Source organism: Phacochoerus africanus, chromosome 5, assembly GCF_016906955.1.
Source record: "Phacochoerus africanus isolate WHEZ1 chromosome 5, ROS_Pafr_v1, whole genome shotgun sequence".
Lineage (NCBI taxonomy): Eukaryota > Metazoa > Chordata > Mammalia > Artiodactyla > Suidae > Phacochoerus > Phacochoerus africanus.
In genome coordinates, this window is record NC_062548.1 from 8,343,770 (window position 1) to 8,366,251 (window position 22,482).

Here is a 22,482-nt window from a genome sequence, read left to right on the forward strand (position 1 = left end):
ACTTGGGCAGCGGGGGTGGTAAATAGCACCTGCTTCATGGGGTTATTGAGGGGATTTAGGAAGTTGTTTCAGAGGAGACTGAGAATGGTTCCAAGCACGTGTTGACCCACCAACAGAGCTGGCCTTCGTGGTGGGGATCCAGGTCTGAGCTGCAGAAGAGATGGCAGCATCCCGCTTAGCCACAGATCACTTTGCTGAAGAGCCAGTTTTCCGAGCGGCTTAGTCCCTGGAGGTCTGAGGATACTTTCTGTCTTTTTGCCATTTCTTGGGCTGCTCCCATGGCATATGGAGGTTCCCAGGCTAGGGGTCTAATCGGAGCTGTAGCCACTGGCCTACGCCAGAGCCACAGCAACACAGGATCTGAGCCACGTCTGCGGCCTACACCACAGCTCACGGCAACGCTGGATCGTTAACCCACTGAGCAAGGGCAGGGATTGAACCCGCAACCTCATGGTTCCTAGTCGGATTCGTTAACCGCTGCTCCACGACGGGATCTCCACTGAGGATACTTTTTGAAGTTTCACTTTTTCTCCATTTCGTCCTCTCTGATGCTGCCCTGTGACATGAAGTTTGTAATTTGTATTAAGTTTGTAATTCTAAGGTGCTTTATTTTGTTTCTTTGTTTTTTTTTTTTTTTTTGGCTGTGCCTGTGGTATTCCCATAAGTTGACTTGTTTCTTTTTATTTCTGGATGTACATCCTGCCCTGACATCTGCCCCCACCTCGGCATTGTCCCTTTCTTGGGCACACCCTGTTGCCCCCATGCTATGGTCACATTGGTGCATTTATGGACTTTCCCCTAAACCCAGCTTATGGTTATCTCCATTTTTTTGTGGGCTTTTGTTTCTGTCTCTGCCTGAGAAGTGGCAGTGATAGAAGATCTAGGTATTAAAGTCTTACAGTTTTGCTGGATTGACTTATTTTGACCTAACTTCAGGTGAAGTGCCAAAGCAGACCCTGGACTTAAAGCCAGCCATTCCAGATGTCAGTGGTCCTGGATTTGGCCACATTTTCTCAAAGCCCTATCCTTGCTATTCCAGTGACTTTAAGTGGCTTATGGCATCCTGCGCCATGACCCCTCATGTTATACCCTAAGAACCAGTATTTACAAGTAATCAATTGGCTTTGTTACAGTGCTGTGACCTCTGCACTCCCCATCTAACTAAAATTTGAAGGTGGTTGTGCAAAATGGAGATGATTTCTTTATTCATGCATTCCTTCCAAGTCAGCATTCCAACTAGAGCAGTCTTAGGCCCCAGGGACATAGAATAGAACAAATTGTGCTTTCCACCCAGCGAGTCCCATAATTTAATTGGAGAAACAAAAATATACTTATTGTACAATCAGTGTGACCTCAGGCACTCTTGCTCCAGCCCATGAGGGAAGGAGGAGGGATCTATATTAGTTTGTTAGAGCTGCCAGAGTTATTCACAGAGGAAATGCACATGGAAATAACAAGAACGCAAGGGTCGCAAACCCACATCAGACCCAACAGACTTTAAAACGAAATCTCTTAAGAAAGAAGAAGAAGGGTAGTATGTAATAATAAAGGGATCAATGCAAGAAGAGGATATTACACTCATCAGAGTATATCCACAATAATATAGGAGCACCTAAATATGAAAAATACATACTAACAGACATAAAAGGAGAAATTGACAGAAATACAATTATAGTAGGAGACTTTGATATCCCACTGACATCAATGGACAGATCTTCCAGAGAAAATCAATAACGCAGTGGAGACCCTAAAGGACACAATCAGTGGAACTTAACTGATATGTATAGGACACTATATCCAGAAAACAAAATGAAACAAAACCAAAACAGAATACATATTCTTTTCAAGCTTGAATGAAACATTCCCTAGGAGAGACCACATTCTAGGGAGCAAAACAAGCCTCAACAAATTTAAGAGGATAGAAATTATTACAAGTGTCTTTTCTGACCACAAAAGCATGAAACTAGGAGTTCCTGTCGCGGCGCAACAGAAATAACTCTAAGTAGGAACCTTGAGGTTGTATGCTCAATCCTTGGCCTGGCTCAGTGGGTTAAGGATCTGGCATTGCTGTGAGCTGTGGTGTAGGTCACAAATGAGGCTCGAATCCTGCATTGCTGTGGCTGTGGCATAGGCCAGCAACTGTAGTTCTGATTGGACCCCCAGCCTGGGAACCTCCATATGCCACAGGTGTGTCCCTAAAAGGCAAAAAAAAAAAAAATAAAATAAAAAAAGTATGGAACTAGAAGCACAGAAGCACAGGAAGAAAAATGGGAAAAACATTTATCACATGGAGATTAAACAATGTGCTACTAAAAACCCAGTAAGTCAATGATGAAACAAAGGGAGAAATCCCAAAATACCTCTAGACAAATGACAATGAAAACAATCATGTTTTTTTTTACGACACTCCAGATTGTAACCTGTGAAATTTGCTCTAATACATTTATCATTCCAGAGCAACACTTCCTCCTCATACCGTGATTGTTTCCCTCAGCCAGAGAAAATCAGGACAGGCTTCCCAGGAGACAAGCCACTTGGGCTAACATATGAAAAGATGCAAATAGCAGACTGATGGTGCATCTTGCACTACTGAGTTCCTGACACCCTGTTCACCTATGCTGATACCCGAGCCTAATGCTTCCTTGAGTGTTTGATTTTCAACCTTGACCAGTTGATAAAGACTGAGAAAAAAGATAAGCCATTTATAGTTGATGAGGACTCTGGATTTTTTTATCTATGTAATTAACCATAATTATCTATTATCTATCTTCAACCCAAATATTGTCTGAATCTTAGTCATATCTGCACCCTAAGCATTTAAGACAGAGCTTTGAAAATACATGCTAACCAATGACAAATTATTTTATATATGTATGAGATAAGAGCAAAATTATATTTACTGCTTTTGATACATGATATTGTATGTTCGTATTAAACTAAGAATTCCCTTTAAAAAAAAAAGTACAAGCTGAGCCCCTTAGTACACAAATGAGTAGATGAGAGACTTGAGGGCTGGGTGCCCTTCAGGCACAAATGTCTTCCTTCACAACCTTAGTACATCAGACTTTTCAAGTTAGTTGTTCTCTGCTGTGAAATGAAGGGGCACAAAAATCATGTCCTCCATAGTTTCCCCTTGCAGATCAAGGCCATTTCACTGGTTAGAAGATGGTACTGCCTAGCTTTTCGTCTCAAACCATGAAGAGCCTATCTCCACTGAGTTAGTTTCCAACCGACTGGACCAGGCCCTGAGGCAAAAAGGGCAGCAAATGGTTCCATTAGGCTTAGTGAGAAAACCATTGTAGCAGAGTATCTTTTGGAGGAAGATGAATGCATAAGTTTCCTCAACGGTTTTGTTTCCAAGAAGAATAAGAAAGTCTTTTAATTTGAGTGAATTAAGTTGTCAGTAGTTATCAGGTGACACCCTCATCTTCCATGCTGGATGTATTTTGTGTACCTCTGAGTCAGGAATAGAGAGTTGAATCCTACCCAGGACCCACAGCAGCCTCATGACCTGCACCTGTCTTGGTTCTTCCTGTGATGAGAAGGAGTCTGTGGTTTGAGAAACACATGGGGAGCCCCTGGGCAGGGGTAACCACGGAGACAAGAACCCACATTCTAAGCAGTTTGCTGTTGCAGGCTTGGGTCTCCCTATTTCCTGTAGCGACCCTCATCAGGGAATGGCACACACTGAATACCGGCATTTCAGAGCAGCAGAAGACTTGCCAATCATTCTTCATATTAGCTTATTTATAACATGTTTTGATCCACAGCTGTTGGGAAGCCCCTTGCACTCCCTGAGCCTCAGTTTCTACATGACTCTACTTCATGGTGCCCAGAGAAGGTACCGAAAGGGGACAGAAACACATCAGAATTCCTAGGACTTTGTATCCTACTTTGCCTCGGGATCATCTTTGAGCCTCCAAATTCTGTCCTTTGTTGATATTCGACCTTGCAGCTTCTTCTCTCCTGGTTACCTCTCTGTAGGGCTCCATTTCCCAGAGATTCCAGGGTGTGCCCCACACTGGGCCTGGCCGTATGTCTCACTGCCTCCATGGGGAGGCTGCTCCCAAGGGAGGGGACTGTAGGGCTTATAGCCAGCCCCCAGCCCAGCGCAGGACCTGGACCTGACAGTCACCCACTTGGCCTTGAATCAATGCACAGAGGAATAGGTATACTCACGCATTACAATTTCCAGCGGCAGCTATGGATTTTAAGAGGTGCTTCCTGGAGAAAGCCTGGACCCAAAGATGACAAATGATGATGGTAGAAATTTCATGCTGCACGACACACACCCCAGAAAATCAAAGAGGGCAAGTGACAGAGCTGGGACTCACTGCATGCTACCAATGAGCCACTCACCCACTCAGGTCAGTGTGAGGCAGCTCTGGGGACTTTCAGGCCAGAGGGAGGGAAAGTGAAAAAGGATAAAGAGAGAGAGAAGTGCACAAGGGCCGCTTAAATGTCTTCCATTTCCGTTGAGGTTTAAGAACATCAGAGGTTTGGTTTTTACATCGTCCATGGTTCTCTGCCAAACAGATGCAAAACTTGGTTCAGAGGGATACTAATGAGCCAGAGGAGTTTCAGGACTTTCAGTCCTTGATTCTCTCCCATTAGGTGTATGGCAGTGTCTCCCAGGTGACACGAGCTTCTCGCTGTCTATTGGCCTCCTACTACCAGCTGCATTTGAAAACACCCCACGGGTCAAAAAGCAGGAAGTCATCCAATCTGATGCCCTTTTCCCTGAAGAAAAACCTCCTGCCAACTTTTTGGAGAACTTTGTGCTATATTAGCTACATCCTTGGTGGATAAGGAGGTTGAAGTCCACTTGGCCACTGGGCTGCTTTTCCTCCGCTGTTATTGAACTGGTGGTTTTCCCACAAAGAGGGGCCATTTTTGTTTTAGACTCCGTCTAACTCACTGTCGACTGCAGGCCCTGTCAGTGGGACAGGAGCCAGCCTGCATTGCTACCCTTGGTTCATCTCCTCCATGCCCTGCTTCTCCCTTGGGGGCCTCCTGTCAACAGAATCCTGATAGATGGTCCTGAATGTGCAGAGATGGTGGCCAAGGCCCATCCAGGATCTCTTGTTGTGTTAACAATCCAGGAAGATGGTGCAGTCACCAAAGAGCCACAGGGAAAGAACAGGCAAAGGCCCACCGGTCTCACCTCCACAAACTCAATTCCACCAATCTTTCTGGATGCCTACTCTGTAGAAAGCACTGTGCTAGGTACCAGGGACATAAGGGTGACAAATACCCAGATGTGCCCAAGCTCTCCATCTGTAAGGGAACTAGCTGTGGAAACCAACCATGGTCCTGGTGGGTAATAGACATGTGTCCAGGGCGATAGGAATTGTCCTGAAGTGGAAGCAGTTATTCCTGGTCAAGGAGGTTGTTTAGAAATGTCTCTGAGGACAGAATACTTTTTTTTTGAGCTGGGATTTGAAGAATGAGTAAGTGCCTTATTGGGGAAGTAGGGGTATTTCTAGGCAGAGGAAATGGCATGGGTAAAGATTTATAGACCTAGGTTGTATGGAGGATTTCAAGTATTGTGGAGTGCAGGCAGCCATTTTAGAGGAGATTAATGGCCAGTGGTTTTATTTGAGTTCTGTAACCTTTGGACTTACTGATAACACTTATTGAGTTGTTATTGAATTCTCACAGAATATGAGCTCAAAGGAGGTCAAACTTGAGTGTCCATGGCGCTTTGCCAACTATCAAGGGGGGGAGGGCTCCTGCAGCAAGAGCACTGGTGTTTTTTCACTGGCTGCAACCCCAGCTCCACCCACTTCCCAGCATATAAATCTTTCAGCCTCAGTGAGTCATCACTGGGTGTGAAAGCAGCAGGCAAAGTGCAGCACAACCAGCTAAAAGGAAAATCCGAGGAGAGAATCACGGAGGACAGTGGCCATGGACCTGATCCCAGGCTTTTCCACAGACACCTGGGTTCTCCTGGCTACCAGCCTGGTGCTCCTCTATCTGTGAGTAGCCGTCCAGACTTGTCTGCTCTGTTCCCTTGGACTTAGGTGCTAATCAGGTCTCCCTTTCCCTTTACGGATTTGAAGATCAGATTTAATGGAGGGAAGGGTGCTTAAGCTGTGGGTCCACAAACAGCAAAGGGAGTATTATTGATATTATTGACATTGACTCAGTCCCGTGGAAGGAGTAACCAACCTCCTGCCCCCAAGTGCCTATTTTCTGTAGTTGGCAGAGTTTAGTGACATTATTTGCTCCCAGGGAAGATCTTCTGATGGGCGACCAGTTTCCATGGACCAGAATCCACCAGAGGAAGATTTTAACCAGCAGGTCCCTGTGCAGTGGGGTACCCTCCCCTTCCCAAGCTCTGGGAGTCCTGGAGACATGAAGTCAACTGGGTTTTTGTCCCATTGTCTTCACCTTCTGGGTTCTGGGTCTGTCTGCTACCAGAGATGTGTAGAGCAGCTGGCCCCTGTGTCACTCAGGGATTCCTGGTCCCATTTCTCCTACCCCAGGTGTCATTCACATAAGGCACCTGGTCACCCAGGGGCTGGAGGCATTGCCCGTCTCTTAGACTCAGCTCCCCCCCCCCATGCCATGCCCCCTCTTTGGCACTCATCTCTAAGAGTGCCATCCCTCCCACTCTTTCTATGCCCAACTCTCTAGCCCCCAAATCAGAAATCTGTAGAACAGAGGAGACTTGGCAGAAATCTGGATATTTTATTCATTTCTTTCACTTTCCCCTCCTATCTCTGGAAGGATTACCATTAACACAGAAACTTATTTTCCCTATGATATGAAATCTGCTCACGACCCATGCAAGTCTCAAACTCCAACTTGTATTATAATTATTTTTTCCCTTTAAGTACAGTACTAGACAAGGAATCACAGTCATCTAACAGTGTGGGATTCTTGACACCACAGAACAGGTTGGGAAAGGGATTACTTTAAAGGAGTGGGTAGGAAAGACCCATTTGCATGTCACATTTGACTTCTATCTCAATTTCACTTTTATTAGAAAACAGCAAGAAGTCATGATGACATGAACTCTATAAATGTTTTAATTCTTGGAAAGTAATGGTAGTGATTCAGGTATGTGCAACACGTTTTCTGTCTCCTGACATTTTAAAATTGATAGCTTTTAATTCATTCTTCATCATAGATTTGTTAATGATATAAGACAATTTCCCATATGTTCTTTCTGAAGGATAAAAGAGATCTGCTCTTCAGTATTTTTGACCATAAAAGTTGATAAATAAGCTGACATTTCTAGAATCATGTCAGGAAAATGAAATCTAGTATAAAAATGTATACTTATGTGATATAGATTGTTTTAAATACACCTGCCAGCAGGTTATTTTAATCTTCAGTGCAGGCGAGTAAGCGCGCCTGGGAGCCAGTGATAATGGGGGAGGCACCCAGGGAGGGTCAGGATGCAGGGAGGAATAGTCCTCATTCCTCAGAGCAGACCTCCCAGCGATGATCGTCTGACCTGGTCCCACCGGGGGTCAGCAGAGTTGGCATCTCATCCGCTTGAAGCCTGGGGTGGGTCACCATCTAAGTCACATGATGTGTGGTCCATCTGGCCCTGGGGCTGTTACTAGGTAGTGTCAGCACCAGGCAAACGTCACAGTCGCCTTAGAAGATACTGGTGCAGCCAAGAGTCAGTAGCTGCAGGCAGAGTTCTCCTGATGCCAACGCAGTGTGAACGCAATAAGAATGATTGGCTTTATTGTAAGGCCCTTCCTTTTTACTCAAAGAAGCTTTCCCAAACCATAAGAAGCTGGAAAGTAATCCAAGAATTCACCCAGACCACACTCTGCCTTTATATGAAATCATGTGTGGTTAGACACTGGACCAGATCTTTCCTTGGGACCAATTCATTCAGACACATTCATTCAATGTTTTGGCATCACTTTAAAAAATATTAAAAGTATAGTTGATTTACAGTGTTGTGCCAATTTTTGCAATATAGCAAAGTGTTGTGCCAATTTCTGCAATATAGCAAACTATATACATATAGTTTTCCATCATGGTCTATCCCAGGAGATTGGCTATAGTTCCCTGAGCTATACAGAAGGGCCTTGGACTTAACGTCTCTTCATTCTAAATGTAATCGTTTGCTTCTGTTAATCCCAACTTCCTGCCAACCCATTCCCTCCCCTCAGGCCCCACCCCTGGTAACAACAAATTTGTTCTCTATGTCTGTGACTCTGTTTATATTGTGTACCTAGGTTCATTTGTGCCATATTTTAGACTGCACATATAAGTGATATCATATGGCATTTTTCTTACTTACTTCACTTAACATGATAATCTGTAGTTGTGTCTTGGCATCAGTCTTGAGTTCATGCAACACATTGAGAGTTTAGAAGGAGAAACTGATTTTCCCTGGTTATGATGGCTGAGGAAGGAACTAGGGTGGGCATAGCCCAGGTCACTCCCTTTTTGGAAACTGATGTCCGCTCCTCCACCAACTCTTCTGGAGGAAAGATCCAAACACTCAGCTGTGCTTGGCCAAGGTGCCCATGCTGCATCTTCAAACAATGCAATTTCCCTCATGCAATTTTTGTGTTTATTTTGTCGCATATTATAAGATGTGATGGATTTGTACAGAATATCTGGGACCTGTAAGACCTTAAAAGCTCAGCATCAAAGAAGAGACAGGTCTTAATCCACCAATCTGAAACATTTTATGGCTATTCATTTTATACCACACAATGACTTTTTTTTTGCTATTGGCAAGAAGGTACCTGAAGTGTGAAAGGCCTACTTTTAGCTGAAAACACCTGCAGGACATGTTGAATCACTTATACATAGCACACTTTTCAGCCCCGTCTTCCTAATTTGCCTCTACAGTATTGGTCTTGGAGGCTTAGCAACTTCATGGTTAAAACTATTGCTGGCAACCTCTTCCCTCAGCCTCTCTTTTCCTCCAGTCTCATCTCTGAGTAACACCAGACTGAGAGGATCTGCAAGAATTAAAACCCACAGTTGTGGAATTCCACACAGGACACAGGAAGATGAGTTCTGGGTCCATGAGGCATAGAAAGAACCAGTCTTAATGGCTTTTGGGGATAGTTAATGCACAGAGGCAGTAAAGTAACTATTTTGTGACTGAACATCTTGAAAAAATGAGTGTGCTTGGGGCACTGTGCTTAGCAGGTGAGTACCATAAGTTGTAAGCCCAGGTACCATTTGAGAAAGAATGGTCTGGAAATGGATTCACGAGTCATTGGTTCATTTATGAACTTATATTCAGGGAACATATGGTCACTCACCCTTCTCTGTGGCTCAAGCCAACCAAATTGCCTGAGGACAGAAACTTGGGTGTGGCTGAAAGGTACTCACATTTCTGTTATGACAATAGAAGCACTATTGTTTACTAAAGTATGATTATGAAGATAGATTCAAGTAGAATGAAATCCTGACATGTCAGGGCATAGAGGGAAAGAAAAGCATAAGAATCTCCAAGAAAATTGCAAGAACAACGTCACAGTAGGGTCTCCGTAACTTACTGTTTTTATGGGGGGCACATTTAAGCGAAAGCTCATTGTGGACACGGAAAAAGAAATTTCCCATTTCTACTTTGAATGAGACTCTCCAAATCATCCAGGAGTCAAGTTATGAAAGAAATCTGAGGAATTCCCTGGAGGACTTCCAGCCCGAACCTCTCAGGAGCACTCACAGCCAAAACATCTGTCGAGTGTTCACTCGACAGTTCACGAAGAATTGGGCTGCTTTGAGCTAATCATCGTTACCTTCTGTGGGTCTCATAGTGGTGCTGGCAGAGGAGGTGATGAGTGAGTGTAACTACTGCTTTGGGAGTTGCCGATATTATTTATTGCCTACATGTTACCTCCCTAGGTTGACCGTTCCAGGTCTGAGTCAGTTATGAGGCAGCACCTATTCCATAATCCCTGTGACCTGGTTTTCTCTTTCACTTTATAGATATGGGACTTATTCACACGGACTTTTTAAGAAGCTGGGGATTCCTGGGCCAAGACCTCTGCCTTATTTTGGAAATATCCTGGGCTACCTTAAGGTGTGTGTGGTCTGAACTCCCTTTACTTCTTATGGTTGCAAATTCCAGCTGAGTTCCACAGTAAAACTGCTCTCCTCGGGAGGAAGTTCTGAGATTTCATACCTTGTAGAAATGACGTCTTGGGCCCCACCCAGCACATTGCAGTTGTCAGGAGCCTCAGATTTTGCCTGAATCCGACAGCCCAGCTCTCTGGCTGATTCAGTTCAGGACTTGATGTTCTGTCTTGTGAGTATTGTGAAGAGACCCTTCTTCCAGGTGCAGATTCCCAGAGAGGCACAGTCCTCCTTAATATCAGGAGAAAAGCCGGAAGGAGCTCCTGGTCATTGCCCATTCAGCTGCATTCCTTAGAGTCAGACTTTCCTGTTGGCAGCACAAGCTCTGGATAGCGTTTTCTTCTTCCTCCTGGTTTGCTGGGTAACTTCAGTTTCTAAGCAGCCCGAGTGTTTACCTTTGGGTAGTTTTGCATGAACTCGAATCCATTCACGATCTGCTAACACCTGCGGTTATTTCTGTGGCTCTATTCCACTTTTGCTACCCCTGACATCTTTTGGGTTTTAAGGGATGGAGCAGGAGTTTTCTCCTTCACTTTTGTGCCTTCAAAGGAGGCACTTTTTGGGTGCCTCTGAGCAGGGAGTAGGTATAACAGGGGCAAGATGGTGGTTGTCTATTTACTTCAGCTAGTTAACCACTAAATAGGATGTGAAGTTTTTTAAACAAGGCAGAATCACTTATATAAAATAAATCAAAACGATGTGATTTGACAAAATTATTAAAAATTTAATTTAACTGAATGGAATGTACTAGGTGACACATGGATTGTGAATTTTGGCAGAGCCTTTGTGGTTAATTCAGCTCTGATGCCTCGCCCAGGGCCTGGTGCCTGAACTGAGGGTCATGAACTATGTCCAGATACCCAGGGAGAGAGTCTTGTATGCAGGCTGCTCTCTGGCTCAGATTTCCTTTCTTGCAGACGTGAAGTTCAAGTTCATATCTCAGATCCTGATTTTCCCCAACAGAGGCCCTCATTGTCTCATTACTGCCTAATCTCCTGAACATTTTTCCCCCTGTAAAAGCAACACTTTCCCTTCTTCCTCCTAGTAGATTAATCTCCTAGTAGATGCACCCAAGACCCACATTTCTGGGGACCTTTATTTGCATAGTTACACCATCAAATATTACAGCAGAAACTTAGTCACAGGAAGTTTTTGTTTTGTTAAGTTACAGAAGCGTAAACTCAGGGTAAATTATAACATCTTTGTCGGGTTGCAGCACCTTCCATTTTTTGTGTGTTGATCTAGAAAACTAGAAAATGAATTCTACGTTGTGATTCATTCACTCACTTTCTTATTCAACACATAATTGCTAGACCAATAAAGCTCACTGGCGTCTTTGACTTCCTCCTTCTGCTGGAATTCCAGAGAGGGCTCATGAGAGAAATGGAAAGGATGTTTAGCTGGGAGCTGAAAGGGTGTTTAGGCACTCTAACTTTCCCCCCAGCTTCAGTTTTCTCACAGAAGACAAGGAGATACTGAATATTCTCAGGCAAATGTAAGCCTTCAGTATCTATAACAGTTGGAGAAAATTCAAGCGTGATTTTAAGTTCTCGTTTCCCATATCTCCTCTGTTTTCCCTCCTTTGCTCTGAGACGTCTCTGAGTAAGAATTATCCCTGCAACTGCCTATGCAAAACAGTAGCCTGATTTCATGAATTGGAAGACATTTTTGTCTCCTAAAGAAGTAGGGTTCAATACATTCAGATTAATACTCTAATTTTGTTTCTTCTTACAGGGTGTTGACCATTTTGATAAAAAGTGTTTTCAACAGTATGGGAAAATGTGGGGGTGAGTATGATGTTCTGGAACCTTCCATTGCCTAGACTTGCTGGGATGCGGCTCCCCCTTGTGGAGTGGAGGACCCTCTTAGCTCAGAGCTCCTGGGGAGGAAACCATCTACTGTAAAGCTTTGGAGGCTTGTTCCACCAGGGACCCCAGATGTCACCAGGTGTCCAGCTCCCCAGTCTGAGTTAGGCCTGCAGAGCTGCAGGTCAGCACTTTGCTCCAGACTTGGAGGCTTGGGGACCCCTAGCATCTCTTTACCCAATGTCTTGCCATTCCATCCCCCCCCACCCGCCATTTTTCCTTCCTTAAGGTGCCCCCCCTCTTCTTTTTTGTCTATACCCACAGCATGTGGAAGTTCTCTGGCCAGTGATTGAACCCATGTCACAGCAGTGACCTGAGCCACAGCAGTACAACACCAGATCCTTAACCCACCAAGCCACTGGATAACTTATAGGATGGCTTTAATTGCATAAAATGCATAATTCCAGACCCTTCTCATATGTGCACATCAATATATATTATTGCCCCTTCCCACATGATTCACTTTTAATTAAAAGCCACAATTCCTTTATTTATATTTTGGATTCAACATGTGCTGTTGGAAAATATTGGGGGAGAACATAGGCCTTCAGAAATGGGAAACTGTTTCTTAACTTTTATTTATTTATTTTTTTACTTTCTCTATGAGTATAGAGTTATGTCTTTTTTAATGAAGCCTTTTAAATAGAAGCATATACAATTAGTGGTTTATGCACGCTTTTCCTCTTCCTTTGAGAAGATGTGGGATATTTTTAATCCACAGTGTGTCCTGTGGGCTGATGAATTTTAGGATTTCTGGAGGTTTGGTGAGAACAGCAGGAGAGGTGTACATGGTGATTATTTGCCAAGAAGAAGTGAGAGAGGGTTTTCCCTCTCTGTGCATTTTCTCTTCTCTCATCAAGTCCTCAGCAACCTTAGGGCTCTGTGGAGTTGGCATGACCCTGAAAAGACAACCTGCTTCAGTGTGAAGGACACATAGCACTAGATCCTCCCTGGCCCAGCCCCAGCTGCCCCTCCGACATTTACTACCTGTGAGCTCTTGATGGAGGATCCCAGTTTCCTCATTAGGAAGTGGTACTTATGCTTGGGTGTCAAGAAGAACCACACAGGAGAGCAAGTGATAAATACAGATATTGACCCCACCCACCGGCAATACTGAATCAGTATGGTCTGGGGTGGGGCCCCCAAATCTGAATTTTAACTGATGGTGTAAGAAGTACTAAGGCTGGAGTGAGATCATGAATATAAAAAGTTAGCCTCCTCCCCCAAACCACTGTCCTGTCTTCACCCATGTGTTTTTTTAAAAACATGACGGGAAGAAGGGAATCATCCAAGAAATATGATCCATCAGATGGGGAGCAGATTATGTGCCTCCTCACTCCCTTTTGACTCTGCTTCAGCTCTAAATACACTTGACACCCCCTTATGGCCTCTGAATTTCAGAATAATTTTGGAAAGGGGCAGGAATAAAGCAGTGGTTCTCATCCATGTTTAAATGTGGTCCTAAAACCATTGGAAATCCCTCTGGGAGGTCCAAGAAAGAATAATTGACTTGTAGGAAATCTTCCACTGTGTTCTAGCCGATTGTGAATGATGGACAGTGGGACACAAAAGGCCAGAAGACAGTGTAATTAACTTAGAGTCAACCTCATGCCCGAGGCCCATTCCCATGAACAGGAATCCTGACAGTCAGAAGATCAGGCCAGTTGGGACGCAGCACATGTGAAGGGTCAGCTTTGAGTGGTACGCGTGTCAGGCGTGGGCCCACCCTACTGCTGCGGGAGGCCACCTACATGGAGCCCGAGGCCCACTCGGAATTCATACAGAAGAATAAATATAAGTAATGAAAATAATATATTTTTCAAAATGAAATCTGTGCCTTTCTCTCAATGTCTTTATTCTCTTTGTCCTTTGGTTTCAAGCTTTTCTAACTTTGATGCTACCCAGTATATCTCCTGATTAATATAACATTTCCTTTAGAAACATGTAGACCAGCAAGCAAATTTTAAAAAATAGACCGGGAAATCTTTCATCGTCCTCCTCTCACTTGTGGTGCATTCCAAATCTTTTTCCATTTTCAGACAAATTGCTGCATGTTTATGACCTCTGTGTCTCCAAATTTCATATGCCTCATTTATGGTTTTGATATATCTGCAAAAATGAGTGAGTGGACTCTCCTTAATTACTTTGTCATTCTTAGATAACTGACTTTCCCTCCATTATTTACTAGGCTAACTGCCTTTTTGATAATGAAATATTAAAAACATATAAAAATAATGGAGAAGAGTTCTCATGTGGTGCAGCGGGTTCAGGATCTGGCATTGTCCCTGCAGCAGCTCAGGCCGATGCTGTGGTGTGGGTTCAATCCTCGGCCTAGGAAGTTCCATATGCCACAGGTGCTGCCAAAAAAGAAAAAAAAATTCCATAAAAATCATGGAGAATGGCATAGGAAATACCTATGTCCACAACACCTAGACTTAGCAAATGTTCTAATTTTTTTCCTTTTTCTTTTTTCTTTTTAGGGCTTGCACCCATGGCATATGGAAGTTCCCAGGCTAGGGGTCAAATTGGAACTACAGCTGCTGGCCGACAGCACACCCAAAGGAATATCAGATCTGAGCCATGTCTGCAACCTAAACCACAGCTCATGGCAGTGCTGGGTCCTTCACCCACTGAATGAGACCAGGAATCGAACTTGCATCCTCATGGATACCAGTCCTGAGCCACAACAGGAACTCCCTCTAATCTTATTTCTAACTGTGATCTCTAGGAGGAAGGATTATGTAATGTCAGGGTGAGAGTCTTGACTTCCAGGTGTGACTCCAGCTGCAGAAACTAGATCATTTTTAATCAGACCTGTTTTCCCTCCACAGGTTTTTTGATGGTCGGCAGCCCGTGTTGGCTATCACTGATCCAGACATGATCAAAACAGTCCTCGTGAAAGAATGTTATTCTGTCTTCACAAACCGGCGGGTAAGCATCAGTTTTTTAAGGTTAAATTTGTATCTATTAAATATTTATTTTGAAGTAACTATAAATTCACAGGTTACTGTCAAAAGAGAAAAGGACAGGGTGGTGCCATGTTGTGTACCCTATATCCTGTTTCCCTCTTGCTACTGTGGATAAATATCATACAGTTTCCAAGTAGGAAACTGACATTGATACTATCCACAGACCACAGAGCTTATTCAGATTTTATCAGTTTTCTGTGCATTCTTTTGGTGTGTGTGTATTGCTCTATGGAAATTTATCATATGTGTATAATTGGTGTAACTACCACCATAATTTTTTTGTATCTCTCTTTCTAAGTTTTATTGAAGTTTAGTGAATTGACAAGGCTGTGATAATTTCTGCTGTACAACAAAGTGACCCAGACATACATATAGACATATGCATTCTCTCAGATTCTTTTCCTGCGTAGCTTATCACAGAATACTGGGTAGAGTTCTCTGTGCTGAACAGCAGGCCCCCGTTGGCCAATTGTTCCATATAACTCAGTGTAAATATGCCAATCCCAGACCCCCAGTCCATCCTTCCCGCCCTCCTCGCCTGTCCCCTGTGGTAACCATATGTTTTTCAAAGTCTATGAATCTGTTTCTGCTCTGTATCCCTTTTTTAAAAAGGTTCCACATATAGGTGATCTTGTATGATGTTTGTCTTTCATTGACTAAATTCACTTAGTATTCTTGTTTCTAGGTCCATCCTTGTGGCTGCAAATGGCATTATTTCATTCTTTTTTATGGCTGAGTAATATTCTGTTGTATATATGTACCATATCTTCTTTATCCATTTTTCTGTTGATGGACATTTAGGTAGCTTCCCTGTACTGGGTATTGTAAACAGTGCTGCAGGGAACATTGGGGTGCATATATCTTTTCTAATGATGGTTTATTCCGGATTGCATGGTAGTTCTATTTTTCAGTACTGTTTTCCATAGTGGTTGCACCACTGTACATTACCACCAATAGTGTAAGAGGGTTCTTGTTTTTCCACACCCTCTCCAGCATTGATTATTTGTAGACTTTTTGATGATGGCCTTTCTGGCTAGTGGCAGGTGGTACCTCACAGTAGTACCACTGCAATTAATGTACAAAACTCTTCCATCCTCATCAGGCCCCTTCTCACTCGTCTTTTGTAGCCATGGTATGTAGCTTGTCTTTTCCTCTTATCAGAGTCTTCGTAAAGCAATTAAAAATTTTTTTTGATGAGGCAGATTTATCCTTTATTCTTTTTTGGGTTGTAACGCCTTTGGTATGAAGTTGAAAACTCTTCGCCTAGCCCTAGGTCCTGAAGATTTTCTCCTAAACATTACATAGTTTTTATATTTTGTGTTTATGATCCATTTTGTGTTACTTTTTGTATATCATGTGAAGTTTAGGTCATTATCCTTTTATTATTTTTTCTGGCCTATAAATGTCTAAATTGCTCCACCAGCATTTGCGGAAGGACAGCTCTTCCTTCACTGTATGGCTGTTGCCCCCTTGTCAGATATCACTTAGACCTATTTGTGTGGGCCTATTTTTCACGCTCTATTTTGCCTACTGGTCTATGTATTTAGCCCCCTGCCGGGAATCACGGTTAGTGTAGCTGTATCGTAAGTCTTAGCATGTAGAAAATTGTTCCCACTGTATTTTTTTTTTCAGAATTGTTTCAGCTCTACTAGATCCTTTCCTTTTTTCCATACAAATTTAGATTCAGTTTATGCATGTTTACCAAAAGACACTGGGACTTTGATAAGATTTGAAATAAACCTATAGATCAATGAAGGGAAAATCTATGTGTTGATTAGGTCAGAACTTACGGTCCCTCCAAAAAAAGTTTCAATCCATGTGCACAGTGTGTCTCTCTGTTTAAGTTTTCTTTGATTCCTTTCACAACATTGTGTCATTTTCATACAGATACTCTACATGTTTTGTTAACTATGTATGTATGTATGTATTTATTTATTTCCTTTTTTTAAAAATGATCATAACAATCTGATTTCACAGGATTTCCATGCCACAGCCCAAGCACATCTCCCCACCCCCCCAAACTGTCTCCTCCAGAGACCATAAGTTTTTCAATGTCTATGAGTCAGCATCTGTTCTGCAAAGAAGTTCCGTCTGTCCTTTTTTCAGATTCCACATGTCAGTGAAAGCATTTGATGTTGATGTCTCATTGTATGGCTGACTTCACTTAGCATGATAGTTTCTAGGTCCATCCATGCTGCAAGAAATGCTGGTATTTCATTCTTTTTAATGGCTGAGTGATAGTCCATTGTGTATATGGACCACATCTTCTTGATCCACTCCTCTGTAGTTGGACATTGAGGTTGTTTCCATGTCTTGGCTGTTGTAAATAGTGCTGCAATGAACATTGGAGTACATGTGTCTTTGCGAGTCATGGCTTTCTCTCGATAGATGCCCAGGAGTGGGATTGCTGGATCAAATGGTAGTTCTATGTTTAGTTTTCTGAGGAATCTCCATACTGTTGTACACAGTGGTTGCACCAATTTACATTCCCACCAACAGTGTGCTAGGGTTCCTTTTTCTCCACACCCTCTCCAGCACTTACTGTTTGTAGACTTTTTGATGATGGCTGTTCTGGCCAGTGTAAGGTGGTACCTCAGAGTGGTTTTGATTTGCATTTCTCTAATAATGAGTGATGTTGAACATCTTTTCATGTGTTTTTGGCCATCTGTATGTCTTCTTTGTAGAACTGTCTGTTTAGATCTTCTTCCCATTTTTTGATAGGCTTGTTTGTTTTTTGGTATGGAGCTGCAGAAGTTGTTTATAAATTTTGGAGATTAATCCCTTGTCAGTGGATTCACTTGCAAAGATTTTCTCCCATTCTGTGGGTTGTCTTTTTGTGTTGTTTAGGGTTTCCTTTGCTGTGCAGAAACTTTGAAGTTTGAGTAAGTCCCATTTGTTTATTTTTCTTTTTATTGTCAATACTCTGATAGGTGGATCTGAGAAGATGTTGCTGTCGTTTATGTCTGAGAGTGTTTGGCCTATGTTATCCTCTAAGAGTTTGATAGTGTCTGGTCTTATATCTAGGTCTTTAATCCATTTGGAATTTATTTTTGTGTATGGTGTTAGGGAGTGTTCTCATTTCATTCTTTTCCATGTGGCTGTCCAGTTTTCCCAGCACCACTTATTGAACAAGCTGTCCTTTCTCCATTGTATAGTCTTGCTTCCTTTGTCATAGATGAGTTGGCTGTAGGTGCGTGGGTTTAATTCTGGGCTTTGTATCCTGTTCCACTGATCTATATTTCTGTCTTTGTGCCAGTACCATGCAGTTTTGACGACTGTTGCTTTGTAGTATAGTCTGAAGTCCGGGAGCCTGATTCCTCCAGCTCCATGTTTCTTTCTCAGGGTGTCTTTGGCTAGTCTGGGTCTTTTGTGCTTCCAAAAAAACTTTAAAATATTTTGTTCAAGTTGTGTGAAAAATGTCCTTGGTAATTTGATAGGGATTGCATTGAATCTATAGATTGCCTCAGGTACTATAGTCATTTTGATAATACTAACTCTTCCAATCCACAAGCATTGTATCTTTCCATCTCTTTGTGTCATCTTTGATTTCTTTCATCAGTGGCTTGTAGTTTTCAGAGTATAGGTCTTTTGTCTCTTTAGGTAGGTTTACTCCTAGGTATTTTATTCTTTTGGATGTGATGGTAAATGGGATTGCTTCCCTAATTTCCTTTTCTTCTTTTTCATTGTTAGTATATAGAAATGCAGTCAATTTCTGTGTATTGATTTTGTATCCTGCGACTTTGCCAAGTTCGTGGATGAGCTCTAACAGTTTTCTGGTAGAGTCTTTAGGATTCTCTAGGTATAGTATCATGTCATCTGCAAATAGGGATAAGTTTTGCTTCTTCCTTTCCAATTTGGATTCATTTTATTTCTTTTACTTCTCTGATTGCTGTGGCTAGGACTTCCAGAACTATGTTGAAGAGTAGTGGTGAGAGCGGACATCCTTGTCTTGTTCCTGATCTCAGCGGGAATTCTTTCAGCTTTTCACCATTGAGAATGATGTTCGCTGTGGGTTTGTTGTATATGGCCTTTATCATGTTGAGGTAGGTTCCCATTATGCCCACTTTCTGAAGGGTTTTTATCAGATATGGGTGTTGGATTTTGTCAAAGGCTTTTTCCGAGTCTACTGAGAGGATCATATGGTTTTTATTCTTCAGTTTGTTAATGTGGTGTATCACACTGATGGATTTGCGCATATTGAAGAACCCTTGCATCCCTGGGATAAATCCCACTTGATCATGATGTACAATCCTTTTAATGTATTGTTGGATTTGGTTTGCTAGTAAAGTTTGTTGAGGATTTTTGCATCGATGTTCATCAGTGATATTGGCCTGTAGTTTTCTTTTTTTGTGGTATCTTTGTCTGGTTTTGGTACCAGGGTGATGGTGGCCTCATAGAATGAGTTTGGGAGTATCCCTTCCTCTGCAATTTTTTGAAATAGTTTCAGAATGAGAGGTGTTAGCTCTTCTCTAAATGTTTGATGGAATTTGCCTGTGAGGCCATCTGGTCCTGGACTTTTGTTTGTTGGAAGTTTTTTAATCACAGTTTCAATTTCAGTTCTTATGATTGGTCCATTCATCTTTTCTATTTCATCTTGGTTTAGTCTAGGAAGATTTTACTTTTCTAAGAATTTGTCCATTTCTACTAGTTTTTCCATTTTATTGGCATATAGTTGCATATAGTAGTCTCTTATGATCCTTTGTATTTCTGTGATGTCTGTTGTTGCTTCTTTTTCACTTCTAATTTTATTGATTTGAGTCCTCTCTCTTTTTTTCTTGGTAAGTCTGGCTAAGGGTTTATCAATTTTGTTGATCTTTTCAAAGAACTAGCTTTTCGTTTCATTGATCTTTCCTATGGTTTTCTTTGTTTCTATTTCATTGATTTCTGCTCTGATCTTTATGATTTCTTTCCTTCTACTAACTTTAGGTCTTGTCTGTTCTTATCTCTTGAGCTGCTTTAGATGTAAAGTTAGCTTGTTTATTTGGGCTTTTTCTTGTTTCCTGAGGTGGGCTTGTATTGCTATAACCTTTCCTCTTAGAACGGCTTTTGCTGCATCCCATAGGTTTTGGAGTGTCGTATCTTCTTTGTCATTTGCTGCTAGGTATTTTTAAATTTCCCCTTTGATTTCTTCAGTGATCCATTGGTTGTTTAGTAGCATGTTGTTTAGTCTCCACGTGTTTGTGTTTTTTGCAGTTTTTTTCTTGTTGTTGATGTCCAGTCATATAGCGTTGTGGCCAGAAAAGATGCTTGATATGATTTCAATTTTCTTAAAGTTACTGAGGTTGGATTTGTAGCCCAGGATATGATCAATCTTAGAGAATGTTCCATGTGCACTTGAATGTGTATTCTGTTGCTTTTGGATGAAATGTCCTACAAATGTCTATTAAGTCCATCTGGTTTAATGCATCATTCAGGGCCTGTGTTTCCTTATTGATTTTCTGTCTGGTTGATCTGTCCATTGCTGTAAGTGGGGTGTTAAAGTCCCCCACTATTATTGCGTTATTGTCGATTTGTCCTTTTAAGGTTGTTAGCAGTTGCCTTATATATTGTGGTGAACCTGTGTTGGGTGTGTATATATTTAAAATTGTTATATCATCTTCTTGGATTGATCCTTTGATCATTATGTAATGTCCTTCTTTGTCCCTTAAAATAGTCTTCATTTTAAAGTCTATTTTGTCTGATATGAGTATTGATACTCTAGCTTTCTTTTGATCCCCATTTGCATGAAATATTTTCTTCCATCCTCTCCCTTTCAATTTGTATGTGTCCCTAGAAGTGAAGTGGTTCTCTTGAAGACAGCATATATATAGGTCTTGTTTTTGTATCCATTCAACCAGTCTATGTCTTTTGGGTGGGGCGTTTAGTCCATTCACATTTAAGGTGATTATTGATATGTATGTTCTTATTGCCATTTTATTAATTGCTTTGGATTTGTTTTTGTTGCTCTTTTTTCTTTCCTTCTTCTCTTGTTGTTTTCTGCCTATAGAAGTTCCTTTAGTATTTGTTGTAAGGCTGGTTTAGTGTTGCTGAATTCTCTCAGTTTTTGCTTATCTGTGAAGGTTTTGATTTCTCCTTCAAATCTGAACGAGAGCCTTTCTGGGTAGAGTAATATTGGTTGGAGGTTTTTTCCTTTCATCATGTTAAGTATATCATGCCACTCCCTTCTTGCCTGCAGAGCTTCTGTTGAAAAATCTGCTGATAGACTTATTGGGGTTCCCTTGTATGTTATTTATTTCTTTTCCCTAGCCGCTTTCAAGATTTTCTTTTTGTCTTTAATTTTGGTCAATTTGATTAGTATGTGTCTCGGGATATTCCTCCTTGGGTTTATTTTGTATGGTACTCGTTGTGCTTCCTGGATTTGAGTGAGTGATTCCTTCCCCTTGTTAGGGAAGTTTTCAGCTGTTATCTCTTGGAATATTATTTCTGTCTCCTTCTCTCTCTCTTCTCCTTCTGGCACCCCTATAATACAGATGTTGGTGTGTTTCACGTTGTCCCAGAGTTCTCTGAGACTCTCTTCATTTGTTTTCAATCTTTTTTCTCTTTTCTGTTCTGCATCCGTAATTTCCACTAATCTGTCTTCCACCTCACTTATTCGTTCTTCTGCCTCCTGTATTCTGCTGTTAGCTGCTTCTAGTGAATTTTTTATTTCAGTTATTATATTTTGCATCTCTTCTTGTTTAAGTTTTGTATCTTGTATCTCTTTGGTCAGTGTTTCCTGTAAGTTATCCATCTTTGCCTCCAGTTTATTTCCAATGTCTTGCATCATCTTCAGCATCAACAGTCTAAAGTCTTTTTCCTGGAGGCTGAGAATCTCCTCATGGCTTAGCTGTTTTTCTGGGGTTTTTTCTTTCTCCCTCATCTGAGTTATAGTCCTCTGTCTTTTCATTTTTATAGATTTTTGGTGTGGTGACCTTCTTATAGATAATAGAGTTGTAGCCTCTCTTACTTCTGATGTCTGCTCCCCTGTGGCTGAAGTCAGTATGGGGGCTTGGTGTAGGCTTCCTGATGGGAGGGGCTGATGCCTGCCCCCTGGTAGGAGGAGCCAATTCTAATCCCTCTGGTGGGTGGGGCTGAGTCTCTGGATGGGATTAGAGGCAGCTGTGTGCCTAAGGGGTCTTTAGGTAGCCTGTTCATTGAGGGGCAGGGCTGTGATCCCACCTGGGTTGTTGTTTGCCCTGGGGCTTCTCAGCAGCTGGCTGATGGGTAGGGCCAGATTTTCCCAAAATGGCCATCTCCAGAGAAAGGCAACTGCTGAATATTCCCGAGAGCTTCACTTTCAATGTCCTTCCCTCACAACAAGCCACATTCACCCCTCTTTTCCCAGGATGTCCTCCAAAAACTGCAGTCAGGTTTGACCCAGATTCCCTTGGAGACTTTGCTTTGCCCTGGGACTCAGTGCACGTGAAAGTCTGTGTGCGCCTTTTAAGAATGGGGTCTCTGTTTCCCCCAGTCCAGTGGAGCTCCTGCACACATGCCCCACTGGCCTTCAATGCCAGATGCTCCAGGGCTCTTTCTCCCTGTGCCAGCTCACCACATGTGAGAGTTTGATGTGTGGCTCAGAACTCTCACTCCTGTAG

General features: G+C 42.3%; 1 protein-coding gene across 1 annotated transcript in view; it reads left to right on the forward strand.

Moving 5' to 3' along the window:
- Positions 1–5,824: 5,824 nt before the first annotated feature.
- LOC125127075 (cytochrome P450 3A29-like) overlaps positions 5,825–22,482 on the forward strand; it is a 38,046-nt gene continuing 21,388 nt past the window's right edge. The window contains exons 1-4 of the mRNA XM_047779603.1: positions 5,825–5,978; positions 9,925–10,018; positions 11,806–11,858; positions 14,768–14,867. Coding sequence (XP_047635559.1) covers positions 5,908–5,978; positions 9,925–10,018; positions 11,806–11,858; positions 14,768–14,867 — 318 coding nt within the window. The 5' untranslated portion in view covers positions 5,825–5,907. The remainder of the gene's footprint in view (positions 5,979–9,924; positions 10,019–11,805; positions 11,859–14,767; positions 14,868–22,482) is intronic.